Source organism: Hetaerina americana, unplaced genomic scaffold (assembly GCF_022747635.1).
Source record: "Hetaerina americana unplaced genomic scaffold, ioHetAmer1.1.p SCAF_23, whole genome shotgun sequence".
Taxonomy (NCBI): domain Eukaryota; kingdom Metazoa; phylum Arthropoda; class Insecta; order Odonata; family Calopterygidae; genus Hetaerina; species Hetaerina americana.
In genome coordinates, this window is record NW_027286797.1 from 127,704 (window position 1) to 149,639 (window position 21,936).

Consider the following 21,936-nt stretch of genomic DNA (forward strand, 5'->3'; position numbering starts at 1 on the left):
AATCAAAATAAAAATAATTTAACTATACTTGTTATAAATTGCAGAAGCCTCAAGAACAAATCAGCGGATCTCGAACTCATAATCCAAACTAATTCCGCTGTAATAGTATTAGACACAGAGAGCTGGCTGTTTAGTGACATAAACGACCAAGAAAATTTCCCAATACATTTCAAATTTTACCGACACGATAGAGATACAAGACTCGGAGGGGGGGTTTTCGTGGCAGTGAAAAGTCATTTTGAAAGCAGGCAAGTTTCATTTGAAAATAATAACATAGAAAGTGTTTGGTGCACCTTGCTACGGGCCAATCAACCCAACATAAATTTAGGCTCTTTATACAGACCTCCAGACTCAGATTTGAAAACACTTCATACCCTCAATGATCAAATTTACAATTTTATACGTAAATATAATAACAGCATCAACATAATTGGTGGCGACTTTAACCTCCCTGGTAGAGATTGGGACAGCAATAGCGTTAAATCTGGGACCCGCGATCGCGAATCTTGCAATTCCTTAATAAAATTGGTTCAAAGTAACTCCCTCCATCAAGCAGTACGCATGCCCACCCGTGGAAAGAAAATATTGAACCTATTTCTTACTAACTCGCCTGAACGTATTATTAGTGTATCAACTGACGAGGGCTTGAGTGACCATTAAGCAGTTAATATCAACTTGGACATAGAAATAAAAAAGATTGATAAACCAAAAAGAAAAATTTATAATTACCATAAAGCACACTTTGAAACTTTTACCAATCAATTAAACTCATCACTAGCCGAGTTCAAAAACCGCTTAAGTAATGCCAACGTGGAAGAAACTTGGACAGAATTTGTCAATATTATTAAAATGGGCATCATAGATTTCATCCCTATAAAATACGTTAAAGCAAATCGCGACCCCAGGTGGTACGTGAAAGACGTTAGAAAAGCCCTTCGAAAGCAGAGAATGCTACCCTCTAGGGTAAAGAGTGCAGGAGTGAACACATCATCCCCGAGAATTAACAATTAAGGGACAAATATAGACCCTCTTCAATTGAAACCGAAACATATTTACGTAGCGTCTTACTAGACTTTAAACGTAAAGTACTTTGCGAGTACTTGGACACTGACCCCAAAGCTTTCTGGTCATATGCTAGGGAAGTAAACAAACCGTGGCTTGCTTAAGGGATTGTAGCAATATAATTCATACAGACTGTGAGGGTAAGGCTAACATCCTAAATTCATTCTTCTAAAGCGTTTTAACGAACGATGTGGCCACCGCATATCTCCAAGAAACAACACATACTCAACTCATGGAAAAAATAACAGCGGACCAACAAGGAATTCTCAAATTGTTTAATGAGATGAAACCCAACAAATCCCCGGGTCCCGAAAATATAACAGCTAGGGTGATAAAACATTTAGCTTCTAATATTGCCCCGTACGTTGAATTTACATTTAACAAATCCCTCACTGTGTGCAAAGTCCCTCACATTTGGAAAACCGGACAAATAACGCCTATTTTTAAAAGTGGTGACATGGAGGACCCCAGTAACTACAGACCTATATCTCTCACTCCTAGTAGTAGTAGTAGTTTTTAGGGGAGGCGACCGACAGCTAAGGTCATTTGCGCCATAGGGGATGGACAGGAAAGGATGAAGGGTGGAGAGAAACCCGGCGTCGGCATTAGCCTACTCTTTACGAAAGCCGCCAAGGGGTCCGCAAGTTGAACGAGATTCTTGTCGACGCCTCACAGGGAGCATATGTCAACTGGCGGGGGCTCTCGTATTTGTGTGTCGACATAGAAGTGTGCTCGTATGAAGAATTTTAGCAATTTGTACTCTGATCTGCAAAAACGTTTTCCCCAGGTTTATTACTTATTTTTGGGACATACCTTTTACATTTATGAATCCGTCAGTCCTGATCCAATCCGTAAGCTATACATCCGTAAGTTATCCATCTTTAAGGTTTTATATCAACACAGAAACGGGTAAATTTCGAACGTAGCTAAGTGCAGGAAGTCCCAGAAGTTTTACGCCAACAAAGGGATGAGTTAATGGAAGGAGTTATTAACTTTTAATGGCAAAAGTGAATAAACAGATAGAAATCCAAAACGGCAATTTGTAGCAAATAGAAGACATAAGTAAGCAACATTAAATCAAACTTATAATCCCAGAATATTACGTTTCCTGCGGTGATCATTTCTTTTATATAAAAGAAGTAATATGTTTACAATAGAATCTCATGCGACATCATTAAGTCCTGAGAGGTAACTGTAAACCTGGATGATAAGTGAAAACGATATGAAAAAGTATTGAATAATCTTTTTCCTGAGAACCACGGTTTTTTGTCACATTCAAGTCAAAATTACGTTGAGCTCGTTACTGCAATATTCTGCCAACTAGTGAGAACTTATCGCTGTAGGAAACCAGTTCGCATGGAAGAAAAGAAATAGCGTTCGCTTCCAAGGCCTTGGGCGCCGAGGGCGCTAATACTCAAACTCCTACGCTCAATGATAAATAACTACTTCCTTCAGACAAGTGCCTGGGTACTTCATTATCTTACTGGAATGCGGTGATGTGGAGTAAGTTGCGATCAATGGCTTTGTAGTTATTAGGTTGCCATCAAACGGCTTGCGGCGCCTAAGACATGGGCACATACAGAGCAGAAATATGAACACAAATTAAAAATTAAAAAGGAAAAGAGAGAATACTGTCGCCACTGGAAAGTGAACCCAATGAGGAAAGCCAACTAAAGCGTGTCCAAAAAAAGGAAGCTTTGAGAATTCGTTCGCGACGATCACATTTTGATTACCTGGTTGACTCCATTTTGATTTCGGTGGATGATAACACTTTCCCCGGCCACGGAGCCGAGCCACGGCCCCGTCCTTTGAAAGAACTTGCATTGGTAAATGAAGATTTCGGATATATCAGACCACCGATGAAACTGATCGAAAAATAAAACCGCCCCCTCTGGGTTTTCAGACGGGTACGTCGACAAAAATGCTATCGCGATTGGCAAAGCTAAGTCGCTAGGACAAATAATAGATAAAAATCAATTTTTTTCACTCTTCATTCATTAGGAACTAATTATTCATGAGCAATTTTGAATTTGGAAAGGAAAAAATACAAATAAATGAAGAGCAACACGTAAAATAATAAGAAATACACGACTCTCTTTTAAAAAAGACGTGTACATTAGGTATAAAATGGCAGCAGACAATGTAAAATATAATTATCTCTCTTTGAGGAATGACTTTAAATATTAACAAAGAAATGAAATCCCTCTTGAGTTTTAAACAGCATAAAAAAATCATATTTATAAATTGTCCATGATGGTGGCCCCTACAGATCGTAACAGATGTCCCGTATGCACGCGTCCGAAATGCGTTTCAAGTCATCTCCGACATGCATGCTCAGCAGCAGTTGCCAATTCCCAAACGTGTTTGAACGGAACCAAATGTCAATGCCTAGCAAAAGCGAGCCGAGCATTGCAAATTCTCTAAATTGGGAGAAGAGCGCAAGCTGCTAAAATTTTGGAAATTATTATTTCCAGGACTCTTTCAGGTTACATTAGGAGGCATTATAATTGTGGAGTTCATGGATATAAAATTCCACAAATTATTTAGTCCTGGTGGCGGAAGAAAAATACATCGCATCTCGATGATATTACTTCCACCGTGTTAGTAAAAACTCACTGAAAAAGCATCAAGCGAATGTCTTTACCATGGATAAGGAATGCATTGCCCGCAGGATAAATCCTTAACCATATGGACACCGAGTTCGTTTCATTTCCCACCAATCAGGGACCAGCTTTCAAGCAGATAAGGTAAAAGCGAAAATGGCGCGGAAAGCTGAAAGCTCACCTCTGGTGGAAAAAAAGAGTAGGCATTCCAACGTTGGTGCGTGTATCAAGTGGGAAACATGCGCACGCACGCAAGAAGGTCGACGCAGGAAGAGCGCGAGTAATGGAGCAAAAATGCAGAGGTGGAGGGGACGGAATGGATCATCGCGTAGCTTGATCAATTAAGGGCCCAATCAAAGGTAAAGAGAGCAACAATAATAAGAATGGTTATCGAACGCTGAGAGCGAAAAATAACTCTTCGTGCTTCCGCGCAAAATGATACACTTCCCCTTCCCCTGACAGGTGTCCCGGTCAACACCACTCCTCGCCCTAAAAGAGAAAATCTCGAATCTTGAACCTGGCCCACGGAGTTCCCCGTCAATACATGTACCAACCGACGGAAGGGAACTCACAGAAAGTGTCCCAGCAGCATTTAACGTGGCTGTAGCGGTATTCCTGAAGCATGAAGTGTTGATGGGTTCTCTCATGCTTTTATTTCACTCTTTTAACACGGAACCTTTCTCAATTTTAGTCAACACGTTGAATGATTGAGTTAACATGTTCAATGACATCTATCAGGCAAGTCCTAGGGCTTAAAGAGATTACTATTTCAAATTTGTCATCCACTAAAGTTGGTTACACTAATCAAATAGCACGATTTTTAATGTGCAACAGAAATGAGATTAACGTGAAGTTACACGAAAATTATGGAGAACATGTCCTTCGATTTATAACAAACTAACTCTTTGGACCTAACCTATTTTATAATGCATAAATCCCAAAGAACCAACCCGTTTCGCAAACACGATGGTGTATGGCATTAATGTCCCATTTTGGTTCAACTCTGGGTGAACAGAGTAAATATACATCGAAAAGCAAACTTCCACCATATTTTAACGTGGGTTGTGCAAAAAAAACTGCTATTGATGAAAATACCTTCCCAGTGAAACTGCCGAAGCTCTCGAGGAACACTTTTTTCCAGGAACGCCAAATTTGATTGAAATTAGTAATATTAAAAAGCAATTCTGCCACCTTAACATTGTGCTAACCTATTGTCTCAACTCCTAGAGTGAGATCGCTACATGACAAAGGTTCACTTTACATTACAAAAACGGCCATTGGGCAACAGAATAGATATTGAACATTACTTTCCAAATCTATGATTAATATCGACAGATGTTAAACAATAAATAAATACCGAAGGCCAAATAAAGGCGATACGTAATGTGTTTCCTGCAGCAATCGATAAAATAACTTTTCCCCCGCACAACAGCACCGCCAGACCTATTCCGCTATTAATTTGGAACGGATCTGGTCCCAGACGACGTCAATCCGATTTCTCCGCTGGACTTCATTCTATTCGCAAATCCATTCTCCCCTCTTCCCCACTGCGTATCAACGACAGATAAACTAATAACGTCGACCATCACAATGGAAGAAGGCTTTGTAGCATACTAAACCCACCATTATAGTCAAAAACCCAAATTTTGGTTTGACAGTTGCGTTCAAGCACACCTCGCACCACTAATCCATGAAGAATTCCTGAACATAGGATCCGAAGACAAGATCCTATCGCTTTCCCTTCCGAGACTTACCAGAAATGTCCTCCGGCGGTATTTTGAAAAGTCTCAGCAGAATTATTTTAACTAAGCAACACTTCCTTAAGGGCCACAAACCAAGTCCCAGTCAGATCGGCCTATTGCTCATGTTTTTAGCGTTCGTTTGTCCTCGATAGCTTAACTGGCTAAAGTACTCGGCCGGGCATCGAGGGATTCGGGTTCGAATCCCGATCACGGCGAATGACTTTTAAACTCTGAAATTGTTGCATTGCAATTCATATTAGTGGATGACTCTTTCAGAAAGTTAATGTCGCGGCATATCCCGCAGTTTCTTCGAAGGGTGGTAATATCAAAAAAATTATAGAAATCTGTGTGTTGATCAAACATTATTTTATGAAAGGAAACTCGTCTCATGACATTTAACAGAAACTTGATAAACACTATGGAGCATCTATGCCTTCGATTAGAATTTTACGTGGTTTCAAAATTTTCGCAACACTGAACGTTCCAGGAGCCCTCTTGAGGTCACTGCACGAGAAATGGTTTATTCAATCCATGAAATAGAGGTGGATGAAATAAGAATCACGGCGGATGATATCAAAGCCGTATGACATCTCGAGTGAAGGGGTACACAATATTTGAAATCAACATTGTTACATGACAAAGCTATCCACGAGATGGGTGACGCGATCACATACGGAAAACCATAAGCGAAAGCCTGTGACGTGATCCAAAGCAGGTTCATAGCTGTTTCGGCGGAATCCGCAAGACTTAAGGCGTCGTTTAGTCACAATCAAAACCATGGCACAGTCTTATCAATTAGGGTCAAGTCTCCAATTCCTTTGGCCAATTAGAGTTGAAGTTAGGAAAATCAGGAGTTTGAGACTATAAGAAAAACGAGCACTTGATAAGTTTGAACGATATTACAAAACAGTATTCGCACTTTCTCTTTTGAAACTAATTCCCCTGGGCATGTAGTACCAATGTTACCCAATAACTCTGGTTTTGAAGGATAATAGTAAACTTTGAACTTGCTAAAGCAAACCTGTGCCTCCTGTGGGCGCTTCTGAGCATCATTATAAAAGGCTAACGTTATATTTTTCACGCAATATTAACCATGGAATTCAAAGATTAAATCTTACCTTGCTGTGATCAGGAGAGGAACAAAAAAGAGCATATTATTATTCTAGATAAAGCGTAAACGATCGAAGAATTCTTAACTTTCGAGCTCCGACAAACGCTTCATTAGGATCACCTCACTTTTCATCCTCCATCCACTCATCCTTTCCTACCCATTTACTACCTTGATTCGTTCCATACATTCGCATTTCATACCCCCTCTCTCTGAGGAAACGTTACCCTGCAGGGGACTTACCTGCATAGGATATCAAAGCCAAACTTCCTTCCCTTAAAATGTCTCAATTTTAGTCCAAATAATGGTAACTACCTATTTATCATTAATTGGAGAGGGGTGTGCGTGGCATATGACTCGGGTACAAATGTACAATACTATTTCAAACTTTTTATTTAAAACACTTTGAATTTGATTGTATCATAGGAATAGGGATGATATCTGTACGCAGAATATACGTATTTTTGGCGGGGGAATCTACATCCAAGGGTGTCGTTCTGAACTAGAACATCGATATATACAGAGAGTCCAAATCCAGCTCGCAGAGATATTGTCGAGAATATATATTTCCGATGAATGACCAAGTAACTTGAGTAGGGATGGTCTATTGACCAGAAGAGAAAAAAACATCAAACTCCAGGCCAGGCCAATTTCAAAATGCCTGACGCCCTTCTAACATTACGAAAATTTGCTCTCCTGGCATTCGACACACTACTTTATGTCATATTTTAATTAACTGTCAACTGACCAACCTCAGGAATGAAACTACATTCAATAACCCACCTATCAAAACATCTTAATAAGTACGTAAGTAATATAGAGGGGAAGTGTGGCTCAGTGTGGGAGAACGGGGCGGTCCAATTCTTTTTTGTAGCAAGCATAGAGATACAATTAAAAGTCCAAGAATATGAATGACATACTCGGCAAGTACGTGAAATAAATGGATGATATTGATTCAAGCATTATACAAATCTAATTCCGCTGCGCAAGCGCATTACTGTTGGTCCCTGGCCCTCCGTGGGGCGGCGTAGAGAGGGCGTACGTATTTACGCGCAGACGGACAGGAGGGAGTTTTTTTTCGAGCCGCCTGGAGAGTCGCTCATAGCAAGCATGGCTATGGCAGGTGTGCGCACGTGTGTGTGTGTGTGTGGAGGGTTTGGTAGGGTGTGCGGGGGGCGGGCAGCCAGACGGGCGCCCGCCCCCGTGGGCCGGCCGTAGCAGACGCGGCCGGTGAGCGCGGCAAATGGATGGCACGCGATCGACCCTCGGCCCGCCATGCCCTTTCCCGCTCACCCAGCACACGCCCCGAGCGAGCACTGGTGCCTGGTGGGGTTTGGCGAGGGTGACTGAGGAGGGCTGGAGGAGGGAGGGGAGAACAAGCAGTGTCCCCTACCCACCCGCCGACCCCCAAGAGACGGCGGGTGGGAAGTGTCGCGGGACAGGAGGGAGTGTCCAAGATGGTCACATGCGACGGCGTCGTTCCATTGACGAGGTAGCCAACCCTCCGTCTGAAGTCAACCCGGAAGTCAGTGGCGTCATGCGCCATGTTATTTCACTCATTCTATATTCATCCGCGAGCTCCTTGACCGTGAACTGACGCGGCGGTCATTTTTGACGTGCACCAATTGAAATGGAAGTGCAAATTAACGGCTCGTGCGTTTAAAAATTTCTTTTTCATTCCCCTATTACATTATTTCAAAATAAATTGAAGGTATTTCAATTTTAGCATAGATGCATGCACTTCTCCGCGGCAAGTTTTATTCGCAAGTGTTCCTTCAATCTTCGTAGGGGCACAGAAGATGTTGCGAGGTTAACCAGGTAGTAGGGCACGAGTCGTTGATTGGAAAATTATAATGGAAGATACCCTTCTACGTTAACTGCGTAGTGACAATGATATGCTGGCACAACTATAATATACTTTTGAATTCATCCCGAACTCAAGCCTGAAAAAATTATTTTAAGCTAATCATGTTTTTATACGATCGCTTAGCAATGCTTCGCATTGCTCGATGTTCAATTACAATGTATATCTTGTTGGGTAAGCGACGGGTAATAAATGCAACAATATCAGAATGTAAAAATCATTGGCCTTGACCGGGATCCAGGCCAAGGCGAATGATTTTTACACTGAAATTTTTGCATTGAAACAAATTAGTGGATGACTCCATTAAAAGTTACTGCTGCGGCATCTCCCGCAGTTTCTTGGAATTTGACAATGGGTAATGTTGGATATTTAAATATCGCTATTGTTAAGTGTATTACTATATCTAATTTCATGCATGGAAAATAGGAAAACAAGTAGTACTCAAGTTCATGGACACATAAAGGGACTGGCAGGGCTGATTCTGACCACTTTTAACGGCAGACTTTTATTTATTTATTTATTTATTCAGAATTAGTCCGAAAACAGCGCATTTTGGCCTTCACATCGAACTGTTAACAACGATAACAATGATCACATTTACAAACACCCAAGCCCTAGATGGAGGGAAACTCACCCAGGCGGGAATCGAACCCGCGACCCTTGGAATGGAAGACGAGGACGTTACCCCGCCCCCACCGGGGTCGGCCTTTCTTTAGAGTACTAAATATTGGACCTTTACCTTACTGACTTCGTGAATCTAAATTATGTATACGTAGTAGTACTCTATTACGGGGGAAGTGGTAGTATTACATCGGAAGATGTAACGGAAGACTTTACCGAGTTATCGTAAGATGTTACCGAGGGAGCTTTACCACCGTCTTTATCGGTATCGGACACATAAGATGCTAAAATAACGATGTTTCCGGAATTTTAATAGGCTAAGAAAAAAAATTGCTCAACTTCTCTAATTGCTGATCTGGTCATCCGGGAAGTAATTAGATGAACTGCTATTTCACTATTTCCCTCGTCGGCGGTTGGAGAATCTTTATTGGAGTGTCCTATTATTAAAATCGTCGAACTCTGTGTAAGATCGACAGATCTTTGGCTACTTTTATCAGATTAAAATGTTTCAAATTTAATTTCAAATTTCCATCAACCAGGGCTACAACTATAGGCAAGGATACAAATAAAATTTGAAAAAAAGAGCGTGGCAACGAGAGCTGATCCTTAACGCATTGGACCATGGGTCAATAGAAATGGAGAAACCATTTCACAGCCATTACTACTCTAGTCGCATGCACTCAAATTGGAATCAGATCGGATAATCTTTCGTCATCACGCAATGAACTCCAAAGAAGATAGTGAGAAGGACGAAGAGCAAATGATAACTAAAGGGAATACCTCGTAAGTATGATGTGCGCTCTACCCTCATTATTTGAAGGCGCGAGTTCTTGGGGGCAAAATATCAAAAGCCATTCTCCCTTTTATTGGTTTACGCAATAAGAAAAAAGTGAAGGCTCTTCATGCGGAGCTCAATTGCCATTCACGCCTGCATACTTCTACGTTTTCCGGGATTCTCCCGCCAAAACTTACCCAGTGAGGGAGAAATCTCGCGAAAAATTACTCCCGGCGTGTGGACCCCCGCATTACGTCATATCAATTCCCATTTCAAATGAGACTCGCATTTTCTTAGACACTGTCCCTGGAAATATTTAAGACCGTTGTAAGAATGGGATTATCTCGGACTTCACTGCCAAGCAAATTTCCCGGTGACTCTGTCTTCCTCGCCTGCTAAGTCCCCCTAGTGCTCAACATTCCACCTACTAAGGCAGTTTTTAGTTTCAAGCAGAGGGGATTTTGAATCATGTTCCAAGATATGGCCTCAAATTAGTAAAGTATGAGGTAGCTTCGCCACTGAAGGGAAAACCGTCCCTGAAAGATATTTCCCCTTTGATTCCGACACCAACCCACAAAGGAACAGCGCCAATGGCTCTTTTCCAGATCATTGACGTAAAGTCCGTTATCAGAAGCAAAATTAAGACGAGAAGACTTGAAAAGGGAGGCCACCACCACAAAGAGTGGAACCACAAAGAGTTCTCTGTATTTTACATTTTAAAAAAATGGGATGCACGCCGCAAAATTAGAATGAACGATGCCACCCCGAAGAGTAAGAAAATGTCTGCAAATTGACTGCGAATGTAGTAACATTTGAAAGTTGAGATACTGACGTTTCATGATGAAGTTACCATGTCAATAAATATTGATTCGACAAAAAAAGTCATGATGCTCCGAGGTGGAAATCAATTGGAGAATCGTCATTAATTCATTCAAATAATGCAAGCCTTATTGGCGAACATTAATTGCTTGTATGTGTAATGGTTTAATTGTAGGCATAAGAGGAAGGAATCAAGGTCATTATTCTTTTAACCATGCACGACGCACTTCAGATCACTTCCGCCTGTCCCGGTGAGTACTGAAATCGACGGGTAAGCCAAAGACTGAGACTTTGAATCATGAAAGGATCACGGTTTCTCGAACAATGAAGTGGAAAATTTAAGTGCGCAACGCCAGACTAATACGCCACGGTTCCACCCGTCTAAAATCTATCACGAAACACACACTATACACATACGCGTTTTCTGGATCATTTGGCGGACACAAAAATAAGTATGACTAAGTATAGTGCGGAGGCCAATGCACTGAAAAGATTGCCACAGCTTTTTGCTTTTTTACCGGAGAATTTCTCAATCTTTCACGTGAAAATTTCAATGCGATAAACTGAGCGCTCTGGTGAAAACTTTGCGCTCTAATGTAAAACATCTGCATCTTATTCGCACTAGTGCTACTACGATAAACCCAAGTTCTAGAAGTACGTCGTAACTACACGCTATGACACGAATTAATTCGCTAATTTTTGACGAAACTACTCCGAAAAATAAGTTGAACACACGAGGTCTATCCAATAAATACGCGAACTGGTACAACCAGGCGGCTATGACGAGGACTATAGTTCACTAGCGGCGCTGGTTGACTGAGATCCAATGAGCCGTCTGGCGCTTGGCGGATCGTCGAGCTGTGCGTAAGGTGTCAGTTATGTTGGTTTCTGTTGTCTTTGTTTTTCGAAATAATAAATTGACGAAATCACGGAGCAACGAATCAGCATCCATTTTTTCGGTGAAGCGCGGTAAAAGTTATCAAAAAATTGACATTTTATTGAAATGTTGACAGCTGTTTCCGGTGATAATGCTCTGAAGAAAACATTCGTTTTCAAGTGGATGAAATCAAACCAATAAGTCAAGAAAAAGCCGATCGAAACTCAAAGTCATGCTCCTGGTTTCCTTTGATGTCGAAGGTGGTGTTCATCAAGAATTTCTTCCTCAAGGACAGAAAGCAAATGCTGAGTTCTGCCTTACATTTCTAAAGCGTTTGAGGAATCGAGTACGACCAACTTTGAATGAAGGCGATGGATGGATCCCCCATCATGGCCATGCACCTGCACATTCAGCATTGATTGTTCGCCAGTTTCTGGCAAACAATTCAATCACCATCCTTGATCGTCCTTCTTATTGACGAGATCTCGCCCCCTGCGACTTCTTCCTATTCCTAAAATGCAAAAATGTGATGAGGGGACATCACTGGGAAGATGTGGACACAATAAAGCAAGAAACGACAATACAACTTAAAAGCCTAACTGCCGAGGACTTCCAAGGGTGCTTTAAACAGTGGAACAGAAGATGGAATAAGCGCATAGCAACGAATGGAGAGTACTTTGAAGGGGAAAAAATCGATGTAGACTTAATTTTGTAAAATAAAGTTTTTATGGCCTCAGTTCGCGTATTTATTGGACAGACCTCGTAATTACGGAGTCATCACATTAGTTGTTTCTTTTTTGCTGCAAAACTTATTTGAATAGTAATTTGACGAATATCCCAAATTATTCCAGGATATCCAAATTTTTTGAGCTAAAGGTAGCTAAAGGTAACAACCATATAAGTCATACAGGTTTGGCGATCATATCATATAGGTTCGGCGACCTTTGCACACTAAAAAGCACCAAAAAGAATAATCACTCGATGATTTAACTGTACGTTCAAGGATTATGTTTAGCTAAATATCTGATAAATTATGAATCGATTGATCAATTATGTTGATTATTTACATCAAATCAAAACATTTGGCTGCTTCCGACTAATGTTTAATTACTTTATGTTTTCGCCCGAATTATAGGATAACTGTTGATTTGTATACTATTATGAGGGCTGAGGGTTGATTTATTTATGTTATGAGGGCTAATCAATGAGCACTTATTTAACAAGATACCATTACTCATCCTCTAAATTTACATGGCCCCTCTCAATCAGTCCTCCTCCCCATTGGACAGTCAGAATGAACTCCGCGATTCAGGGGAATTTCATGAGAAACTCATTTAGCAGTCAGCATCAGCCTCGCATTCGCAATTTTAGAGTGAACCACGCTCTCATGGCCGCAGCTTCAATAAGATACGTCATCCTTGGTCTCCTGGTTTGCCTGATTAGTCCCACTATCATGGAACAGCATCCACATTTGTTTAAGATGATGGCGAATCTTCGCGAGCCTTATCCGATGGGCATCGGAATGCTCTGAGATTTTTTCTAAGGGGGAAGCCAAAGCGTGGAAAAACATTATCTTCAGAGACACTTATTTCAGAACCAAATATTTAATAGGTGTGAAAGTGCTCAGCTATTCCTGAGCACTGAAATAAATTCAATTTAACAGAGCTGATCCGCCTGAAGCCCATCCAACTTGGAGGGGAGATTGTTTTATTTTTATTTAAATAACGTTTTAAAATAGGTACCACCGATAAAATAATTTTTACCACAACCTTGGTTTCAATGCTTGAGTATCATCACCGTGTGAAAAATTATTTTATCCGCGAGACCTAGCATAACATTATATTCATATCATCACACGGTGACAAAATACCAAAAAGATTCGAAAGAACTTGTTTCATTTTTACGACTTTTAGGACGACTACAATGTAAAAGCCTACCTTATTCATTTCATAAGTGGAATACTAATCAGACATATATTTTCTTCCACATGACTTCGACTTCATTTACCTTTTCAAACATCTGGCAGAAAATACTTAGCTCCACGGTCACGGACACAGCAAATCCGTTATTGGATAGTTTCGGTAATTATGTGATGCCAAAAAAAAGCCTTTCAGGTGATTCCACTAGCATTCCTTGCATTTTAATTTGCGAACTATCGAGAAGGGACTGCGTCAAACCACAAATGTATACCTTCCAAGTCACAAATTTAACGCGTGTGCCATTAAGTTGAAAAGATAGCTATTCGATTTGTAGAGAGCCTTAGTGAATAACTGACCCTGCTCCGGCGATCGAGGATCGATAGAAAGTCTTTGGAGTATGTAATAAACAATCTGTGGGATCAGCGAACAAAAATATGTCCATGAGATTACGATCGAGGATCGATAGAAAGTCTTTGGAGTATGTAATAAACAATCTGTGGGATCAGCGAACAAAAATACGAGGGTCATCCGGAAGGTAGTACCCGTTCGTGCCGCATGAAGTGCTGACGACGCGAGTAGCAGCTGGACGAGGTCAGATAGCTTCAGTGGCTTGTCTGCCTTCTCTGAGCCAAGTTGCGTGACGCTAGCATTGCCTGTGTTGTTTCTGTGATTGTTTACAATGTTTAAAAAAATTGAGAACGCCGCCAGTTGTGAAGTGAGGGCAGTGATTAAATTCCTCAATGCAAGAAACGTTCGCCCATGTGATATTCATCGCCAATTAAAGGAGGTGTATGGAGACAATGTAATGGACGAGTCGTCTGTTCGGCGGTGGTGTCGCAACTTCAACATGGGGAGGGGGAACACACACGACGATGAGCGTTCGGGGAGACCGTCTGTCATTACAGACCAACTGGTGAGCTCAGTTGACGAATTCGTGAGGAACGATCGGCGCGTCACAATTGATGACATCTGTGAGCATTTTCCCAATGTTTCTCGAACAATTGTTCATGAAATTGTTAAACACCATCTGCATTATGCAAAAATTTGTGCAAGATGGGTCCCTCGCGTATCTCAATGAGCTGGCGGCGAAGGACTATGCAGCAGGAATACAGAAACTTGTCACACGTTATGACAAATGCCTTAATTTGCTTGGAGATTATGTTGAGAAGTAGTTTAAAGTATCCTCTTTCAAATAAAATTTTTTATGTTTGTTAATATTTACTTTTGTGTCTTTATTTCACGAACGGGTACTACTTTCCGGATGACCCTCGTATGTCCATGAGATTACAATCCAGCAACTTCAAAGTGTAAAAAGTATTCACCTGGAACGTGATTCGAACCCAGATCCCTCGATATCCGGCCTAGTGCTTAAACTACTGATGCCTCGATAAATTGTTACATTGTATTGAATTAGCATTGCATTAGCAGATGATTCCGTGAAAAGTTACTGTCGCGGCATCTCCCGCCTTGTTTTTGAATTTGGGTCTACTGCCTGCCGGACAAGGCCGCAAAATTAATTTATAGAGGACTTAATATCACTTCTTTAGTTGAGATACTCACAATTTATCCTTCAACCCATTTTCAGAGAGTAATATTGACCACTTCACCAAATTGACGGATATCATGATGTCCTAATTTTCCCACCCCGAATCGCATACACGCAAATGGATTTTGCCAACTTGGAGAATCGGAGGCTTACTTTACCATCACACAAATCAATTTTTATTATCTCAATATTCATGGAACATCGACGATGAGAAAAGAGTAGACTAATACTTTTGTATTAAATATAGCGATAGTCAACGCTACTCCCTGCATTCGTTGTTTTACCCGAGCCGAAAGGAAAAGTTTTTCGTTGGCCAATTAGTGACATTGATTTTCTCTCAACGAAATTATTGGAAATTCGCATTTAATTATCGATATCGTCGCTTTGGTGTAACTGAAGTACATTATTGACGTTATTCAGCTAGTATTTAGATTTTTTATGCACTTCAATGGTCCACCGATTCGTCTTACTTTGAAATTATAGCTTCAATGCGCCGAAAAATTTCGACTTACCGAATGATATCCCGGCAATGCGAACAAAAAAAGCGCAACCGAGTCCTAACGGGGGAATTGGAATGGTGCACTTCAAAAAACTGCACTCGGCGATGAGATTACATAAAAATAGAACGACTGGGCTGTGCAGGTCACGCCAACACCGAGCACGCAAGCCTGAAAAAAATCTCCCTCACGGAAGAGGAATCGGAATTAAATCCGAAAAGATTGACTTTCACGTGTGGGCGGACTCTCAACGGCGAACAAGACGGGAAAGAGAGATCTTCCCAATGAAAGTAATGCTTGCTCTCCTATCAACTTGCTACTATTCACTGATTTTGTAATAAGTGTCAAGCAATTAGCGAAATAGCTCTAGCATAACTTTGGTACTAAGCTAAAAAATCACAATATTTAAACCCGTTACATAAAAGAAAGAATCAAAAAACTATGCCACCCTCAGAGTAGGAGCTATATCGCGTGAGGCCACAGGGTCGTTGCGGTGGCATAATTTGCAATAGTCACGGAAATGAATTTCGTAAGAGCCATTACTCGTCGAAGATCAGAATAAACAGGGCTAAACCTATCCTCGCCACGATTCGAAGGAAGAAACAGGAAAAAACAACACAGACCTTTACTCGTGACCTGTGAATGACACGGAGTAGGGTAATATAGAGACCCTCCCACATTTCCATAAGTTTTCCCCTTTCCATTTCTTTAATCTTAATCTCATATTTGTCTTTTATCTTTTAAATGACGAATAGACCTACATAGATTATTATCATTAATACATCTATCACGAAACATAAGCTAGCGAATGGAATGGAGAGGGAGTGTGACTATTTCCATACAGCAAAAATTTGCACCCTTTAAAGTATTCAGCATCATCACTAAACCTAAGAAAAACATTTAGAGCATGAATCTTCATTCACAAAGAGAAAACAGTCTTCATGAGATAGAAATAGACTCGTTCTGCCGACCGGGATATGTTTTTATCCGACTTTCGTCATGAAAAGTACTAATAGCTTTATAAATATTAAGGATACCCATACTACCCCCACTGGAAAAATCCATCTCAGAGAAAACGATAACCAATTAAGGTGCGTAGTTTGTAGCGACCTATGAAATGCACATCACATCCAGCATGATGATGCTGATAACACCAGTAATTACTAATGAATATAAAAGGATTCAGTATCAGAATCATCAAAACCATTGTTGAGAGTGCACACAACAACTTGCTCCTATTAGCTAGTTTTAATTTAGAATTGGATTACATACGAGTATATGTGCATATACTGTATGCGAGTATATATATATATATATATATATATATATATATATATATATATATATATGTATATATGTGTGTGTGTATTTATATATATATATTATTATTATTATTAGGTAATCTACCGGTTAAGGTAGGTTTTTAGATGGACAAAATTACTGATTCAACAATTTGTGACCCCCAGAAAACACAACATCCCACTCTACACCAGGTCCCTCTTCATCTCTGAGTACTTTCTTCCTCCCTTCATCCCGTCCAACATCCCTATCCTGTTACTTCCCTTTCCTCTTTTGCCCAACATTCCCACTTCTACATCACAGTCTTCAACATCCCACTGCCGGTCAGCACCCCCTTCATCCACTTTTCCTGCCTCCATAGGATTTCTCCCAGCAAACCCCCGTCCTCGCCCACCATACCAAGTACTTCCTCATTGTTTTCTTCTCGGTCCATTTCACCTTCTCCATTCTCCTCCACACCCACATTTCAAAAGCCTCCAGTCTACGTCTATCCTCCTGCTTCAATAACCACGTTTCCGCGCCATACATAGCTACGCTCCATATCAAAGTTTTTACGAGTCTTTTCTTAACATCCTTAATCAACGTCCCTGTCATCAACTCCCTTCTCCGTGTAAAGGATCTTTGGCTAGCGCAATTTTTCTCCTTACGTCCCTACTACTTAAACCGTGTGGGTCCAAAACACTACCGAGATACGTAAACTGTTCTACCTGCTCTAGTTTTTGCCCTCCTATTTTAATGTTAATCTTAGCCTTTTTCTTTCTATGAAATCGCATAACCTTTGTTTCATTAATATTGATTTTCATCCCATACCTGTCGCACTGAATTTCCAAATCACTCAGCCATAATTGCAACCCCTTGGCCGACTGACTAACTAAAGCTTGGTCATCCGTGAACCTAACTGATTTTACAAATTCCCCGCCCATTTTCATTCCTACCTCCAGTTCTTCCCATGCCTCTTTAATCATTTCCTCTGCATACAGGTTGAACAGCAACGGTGATAATGGGCAACCCTGCCTTACACCCCTTCCTAACACTGCCTATCCGGACTCCCCGTTCCCCACCCGCACCTGAGCAGTCTGAGACGTGTACAGGTTGCGGATTAGCCTCCTTTCCCTCCAATCTATTCCTATTTTCTGCAGAACACTCATTAGTTTTTCCCAATTCACTCTATCAAATGCTTTTTCGAAATCTACGAAACAGGCAAATACCTCCTGGTTGTGTTCTATATTCCTCTCGATTAATAATCTCATTACTGCAATGGCATCACGCGTACATCTCCCCTTCCTAAACCCAAACTCATCATCCCCTAAGTGATCATTGGCCCTACTCTCTATCCTTTTGTTTATGATCGTGAGAACAACTTTAGCTGCGTGGGATATCAAACTTATCGTCCTGTAGTCCTCACATGATGTAGCCTTTACCTTTTTCGGAATAGGAACTAAAACGGATCTCACAAAGTCTTCCGGCCAGATTCCTTCCTCATAAATACTACGAATCAGCCCACATAGCCTCTTCCTTCCACATTTTCCTAAGCATGTCAATAGTTCCGCGGGAATATTATCCACCCCCACGGCCTTATTTTGTTTCATCTCCCTTAATGCCCTTTCTATCTCATTGTCTAGTATGCCTGGACGTAAGCTGTCTTCCTCTACGTCATATTCTTTTTCAACGTCTAACTTTGTTGGTCTAAGTTCTTTACTATACAGTTTTTCTATATACTCCTTCCATCTCTCTTGAATCTTTCCTGCGTCAACTATTACCTTACCCACCTTATCTCTAACTGTTAGCATAGATCTTCCTTTCTTACTTCGCGATAACGATTTTACTTTGCTGTACATTGCACCGATTTCAGCCTTCCTCTGCAGACTTTCCATATCCTCGCACTGCGTCTTCCACCATGCTTCTTTTGCTTTATTTGTTGCCCATTTATATATATATATATATATCTTCGAAATGGAACGCTCTTCGGCGACGCACAAATACATGTACAGGTATATAAAATTAATGAATACCAAGATAGCACTGGCGAAAAAAACACAGAGACACACAAAAAGAAACTCACACGTATTCCGAATTTTCGGTGGCGATAAGAACCTTTCTCAGGGGGGAGAAGGAACTAAAGGAAAAGTTTTCAATAGGAGAGGACAAGGAGGCTTAATGGAAGGGGAAAGTGGGGAAGGGTTTGGGAGGGGAAGAGTTTGGGGGGGAACGTGGAATTGGTATTGAAGGTTTTGCGAGCGGAGGGGCGATGAAATAACTAGAGATTGGGGTAATTTGTGCCTGATATTGATACCTGGCTTATTCCAGGAATCAAGGAGCCAGATAAAATCTGTTCTATTATTTTGAGTTTGAGCAGAGGGTCGGAGGGCGGGAAGGATGCTAGAATGGAGACACTATAGCATTTATCAAAGGGAGTGTTATGCTTGGAGGCGTGTTTGGGGATAGAGAGCATCCCAATCAGGGAAGAATTCTCGTATGATGTCCGATGGTCATTTATTCTAATATTTAGGGGAGTAGTACTCTTCTGTGCTTTTGTTCGCTATGGCTATCTTGATATACATTATTATTCACATCCGTGGAATTTTCATATTAGACTTCCATATTTATGCATACACCATAAACAGAGTAATCAGCCCTAAGGTTGTTAGGTGATGATAAAGTTCACCCAGTACTAAACCCGACGGCGTGTGAAATTCGGGTAGGGGGGCCAGTTTTTCCCCCTATGCCGGCTACGACTTATCAGGAAGATTTGGTACCCGAAAAATCACGTCGGTGGAGGGTGAAGCTATAGGTACCCGGAGAGGCTTGTCCGGAAATCGAACCCGGGCCCTCCGGTCAGTAGTCCAACGCTCTACCCCTGGACTACCACGACTCCATGTATATTTCGAAGAAAATTACAGCATTGTGGGGCATATGATGAAATGCACAATAAAATAGACAAACATTAGGAAGACAAAACACATTAAAGACAACATTTCGATTTTCCCAGTCACATTCATCAAAGTTACTCCTCAAAAATCTAATGACGGTGGCTGGAACCACCGAAATATTGTCTCATTTACGTGCCTTATTTTTCTTCCATTTTTGTTTCTATAGTAGGACAGTAGTACTGCAGTGCTATTGTTTGTTCTGAGAAAGACGGAGCTAAATTTCGTCCAAATTATCAATAAATAATGTGTGAGTGTTCTTTTTATGTGTTCTTTGCTGAACTTAAATAATAAAGTGCCTCACAGAAACCCAATTCCGATTCAGAACAACCAATTAGCAAGAGGCAATACTCAGGTTGAGGACACTGCCGAAAAAGGAAAAAAAAACATTTTAAGCTGCATACATCCACTTGGAGAAGGCCTTCGATAACGTCCAATGGAATAAGATGTCAATTATACCGAAAGCGCGTGGAACGGACAACAACGACAGAAAAATAATCCATCACTTCCACAAGAACCAGGTAGATAGATAGATAGATAGCGGTCTTTATTTGGGCGAAATTGAGACCAAATGGTCCCTTGGACCAGGGACCAGGACCAGGTCCAATGGACCAGGTCCAATGGACCTTTACCTGGTCCAATGGACCAGGTAAAGTCCATGCAAACGTAAACCGGAAGAAAAAAAAACAAAATAAATGAAAGAGTCAGACAAGGATGCAAACTCTCGCCAGCACTATTCAACGTGAGTATATAAGCGGAATATAGAAGTACAAAAAATCGGCATCAAAGGAGTCCAGGTGTATGGCGAGGAAATTTACATGCTCCAGTTCGCAGATCGCATCGTCGTGTTTTTAGAAACGCTAGAATACCTGCAAGTCACGCTGAATGCTATGGACCAAATACTATGGGAATAGAATATGACCGTTAACAGGAAGAAAAGTAAAACCATAATTGCGGAAGAGAGAAGTTGAAGGCAGATATCACAATTCGAGGAGTGAGACTGAGTTAGTGGAATCCTTCATCACTTGAGCAGCATTGTAAATTGGGATGGAAGAAGTTCGACCAGCATCAAGCGACGAAATGCCCTAGCTAAGAAAGCGTTTACGAAGAAGAGGCAACTATTATGTTCAAAACACTTAAGCGTTACACGAATGAAATTAGCTCGCCTAAGGGTCTGTACGAATCAAAATCATGGAAGACAGTAAAAGTGGACCAGCGAAGGACAGAAGCCTTTGAAACATGATGCTGGAGGAGAATGCTGAAGAGTACATAGACAAAGAAGACACAGTGAGCAACGAGTAAGTAGCATAGTTGGAAGAATCACATTGAGAACTCTTCGGCAAAGAAGAATTAGATAAATTGGACACAGCTTGAGGCACAACGGATCAGGCAGAAACTTTTTAGAAGGAAAAATAAAGGGAAGATTCCGCTGGAAAAATCAAGAGGCTTGTGCACAGGACAAATTAAGAAATACATAAAGCAGCAAAGGTACCCAAAGGTGAGGTTATTAACACTGAATTGGGGGAATGGACGGCTGCAGTACCAACCAATTTCAGCATGAAAATACTGTTCATAGTGATGATAGCAACAAGACATCCATGGACTTTCCCGATACACTCAGAACCTCATATGTATGTCTCCTTTTAGGCCACAAACAGTTAAGTAGGGAAATAAGATAAACAGCGTCGAGATCGCCGATTATTTATGTGATGAGTCACTCACGGGCAATCCTCCTCTTTCCACAAGACGTGCGCGCAGTTTGAAAAACTTCCCTGCCCATCTGACACCGCGTCCAACATGGAGGTCGGGCGTTACCTCCACGTTTCCAGAATTGGGGTCGCGTACAAGTGAGGGGGGCGAGTGGTTGGGGGTGGGGGGTTTTGCTCTCCCGAGTCGGGTTGAGCAGGGAGAGGGTTGAGGGGCACTCACCGCAGAAAGTAGTCCTGGACGAAGTTGGGGTGCTCGTCCAGCCACGCTTCCATCCGCGCGTGCTCGGGGTCGTAGTTGCACTCGCCGGCCGCCTCGCCCACTGGCGGCGTGCTCGGTGCCGTCTCCGCCGTCATCCTCGGGACGCCGCCGCCGCCCCCGATGCCTCCTTCCTCGCCCCCACCGCGGAGATGCAGCCCTGTCGCGGAGAAACGCCACTTGAGTGCCATGCGGCCCGATGACACGCGAAATGGCTGCGGATCAGGAGCTTGGCCATCGATTAGCTTTGGACACTTTGCGGCCGGGTGGACCACCGGTGGCGTTGTTGAAGCACGAGGGGAGGGTTGAGGA

The 21,936-nt window shown here is 41.6% G+C and overlaps 1 protein-coding gene across 2 annotated transcripts in view; it reads right to left on the reverse strand.

The window, feature by feature from the left end:
• Positions 1-21,936, reverse strand: part of Pde11 (Phosphodiesterase 11) — a 243,498-nt gene that overhangs the window by 114,252 nt on the left and 107,310 nt on the right. For both annotated transcript variants that reach the window (XM_071586469.1, XM_071586470.1), the window contains exon 4: positions 21,589-21,784. In XM_071586469.1, coding sequence (XP_071442570.1) covers positions 21,589-21,722 — 134 coding nt within the window. In that variant the 5' untranslated portion in view covers positions 21,723-21,784. The remainder of the gene's footprint in view (positions 1-21,588; positions 21,785-21,936) is intronic.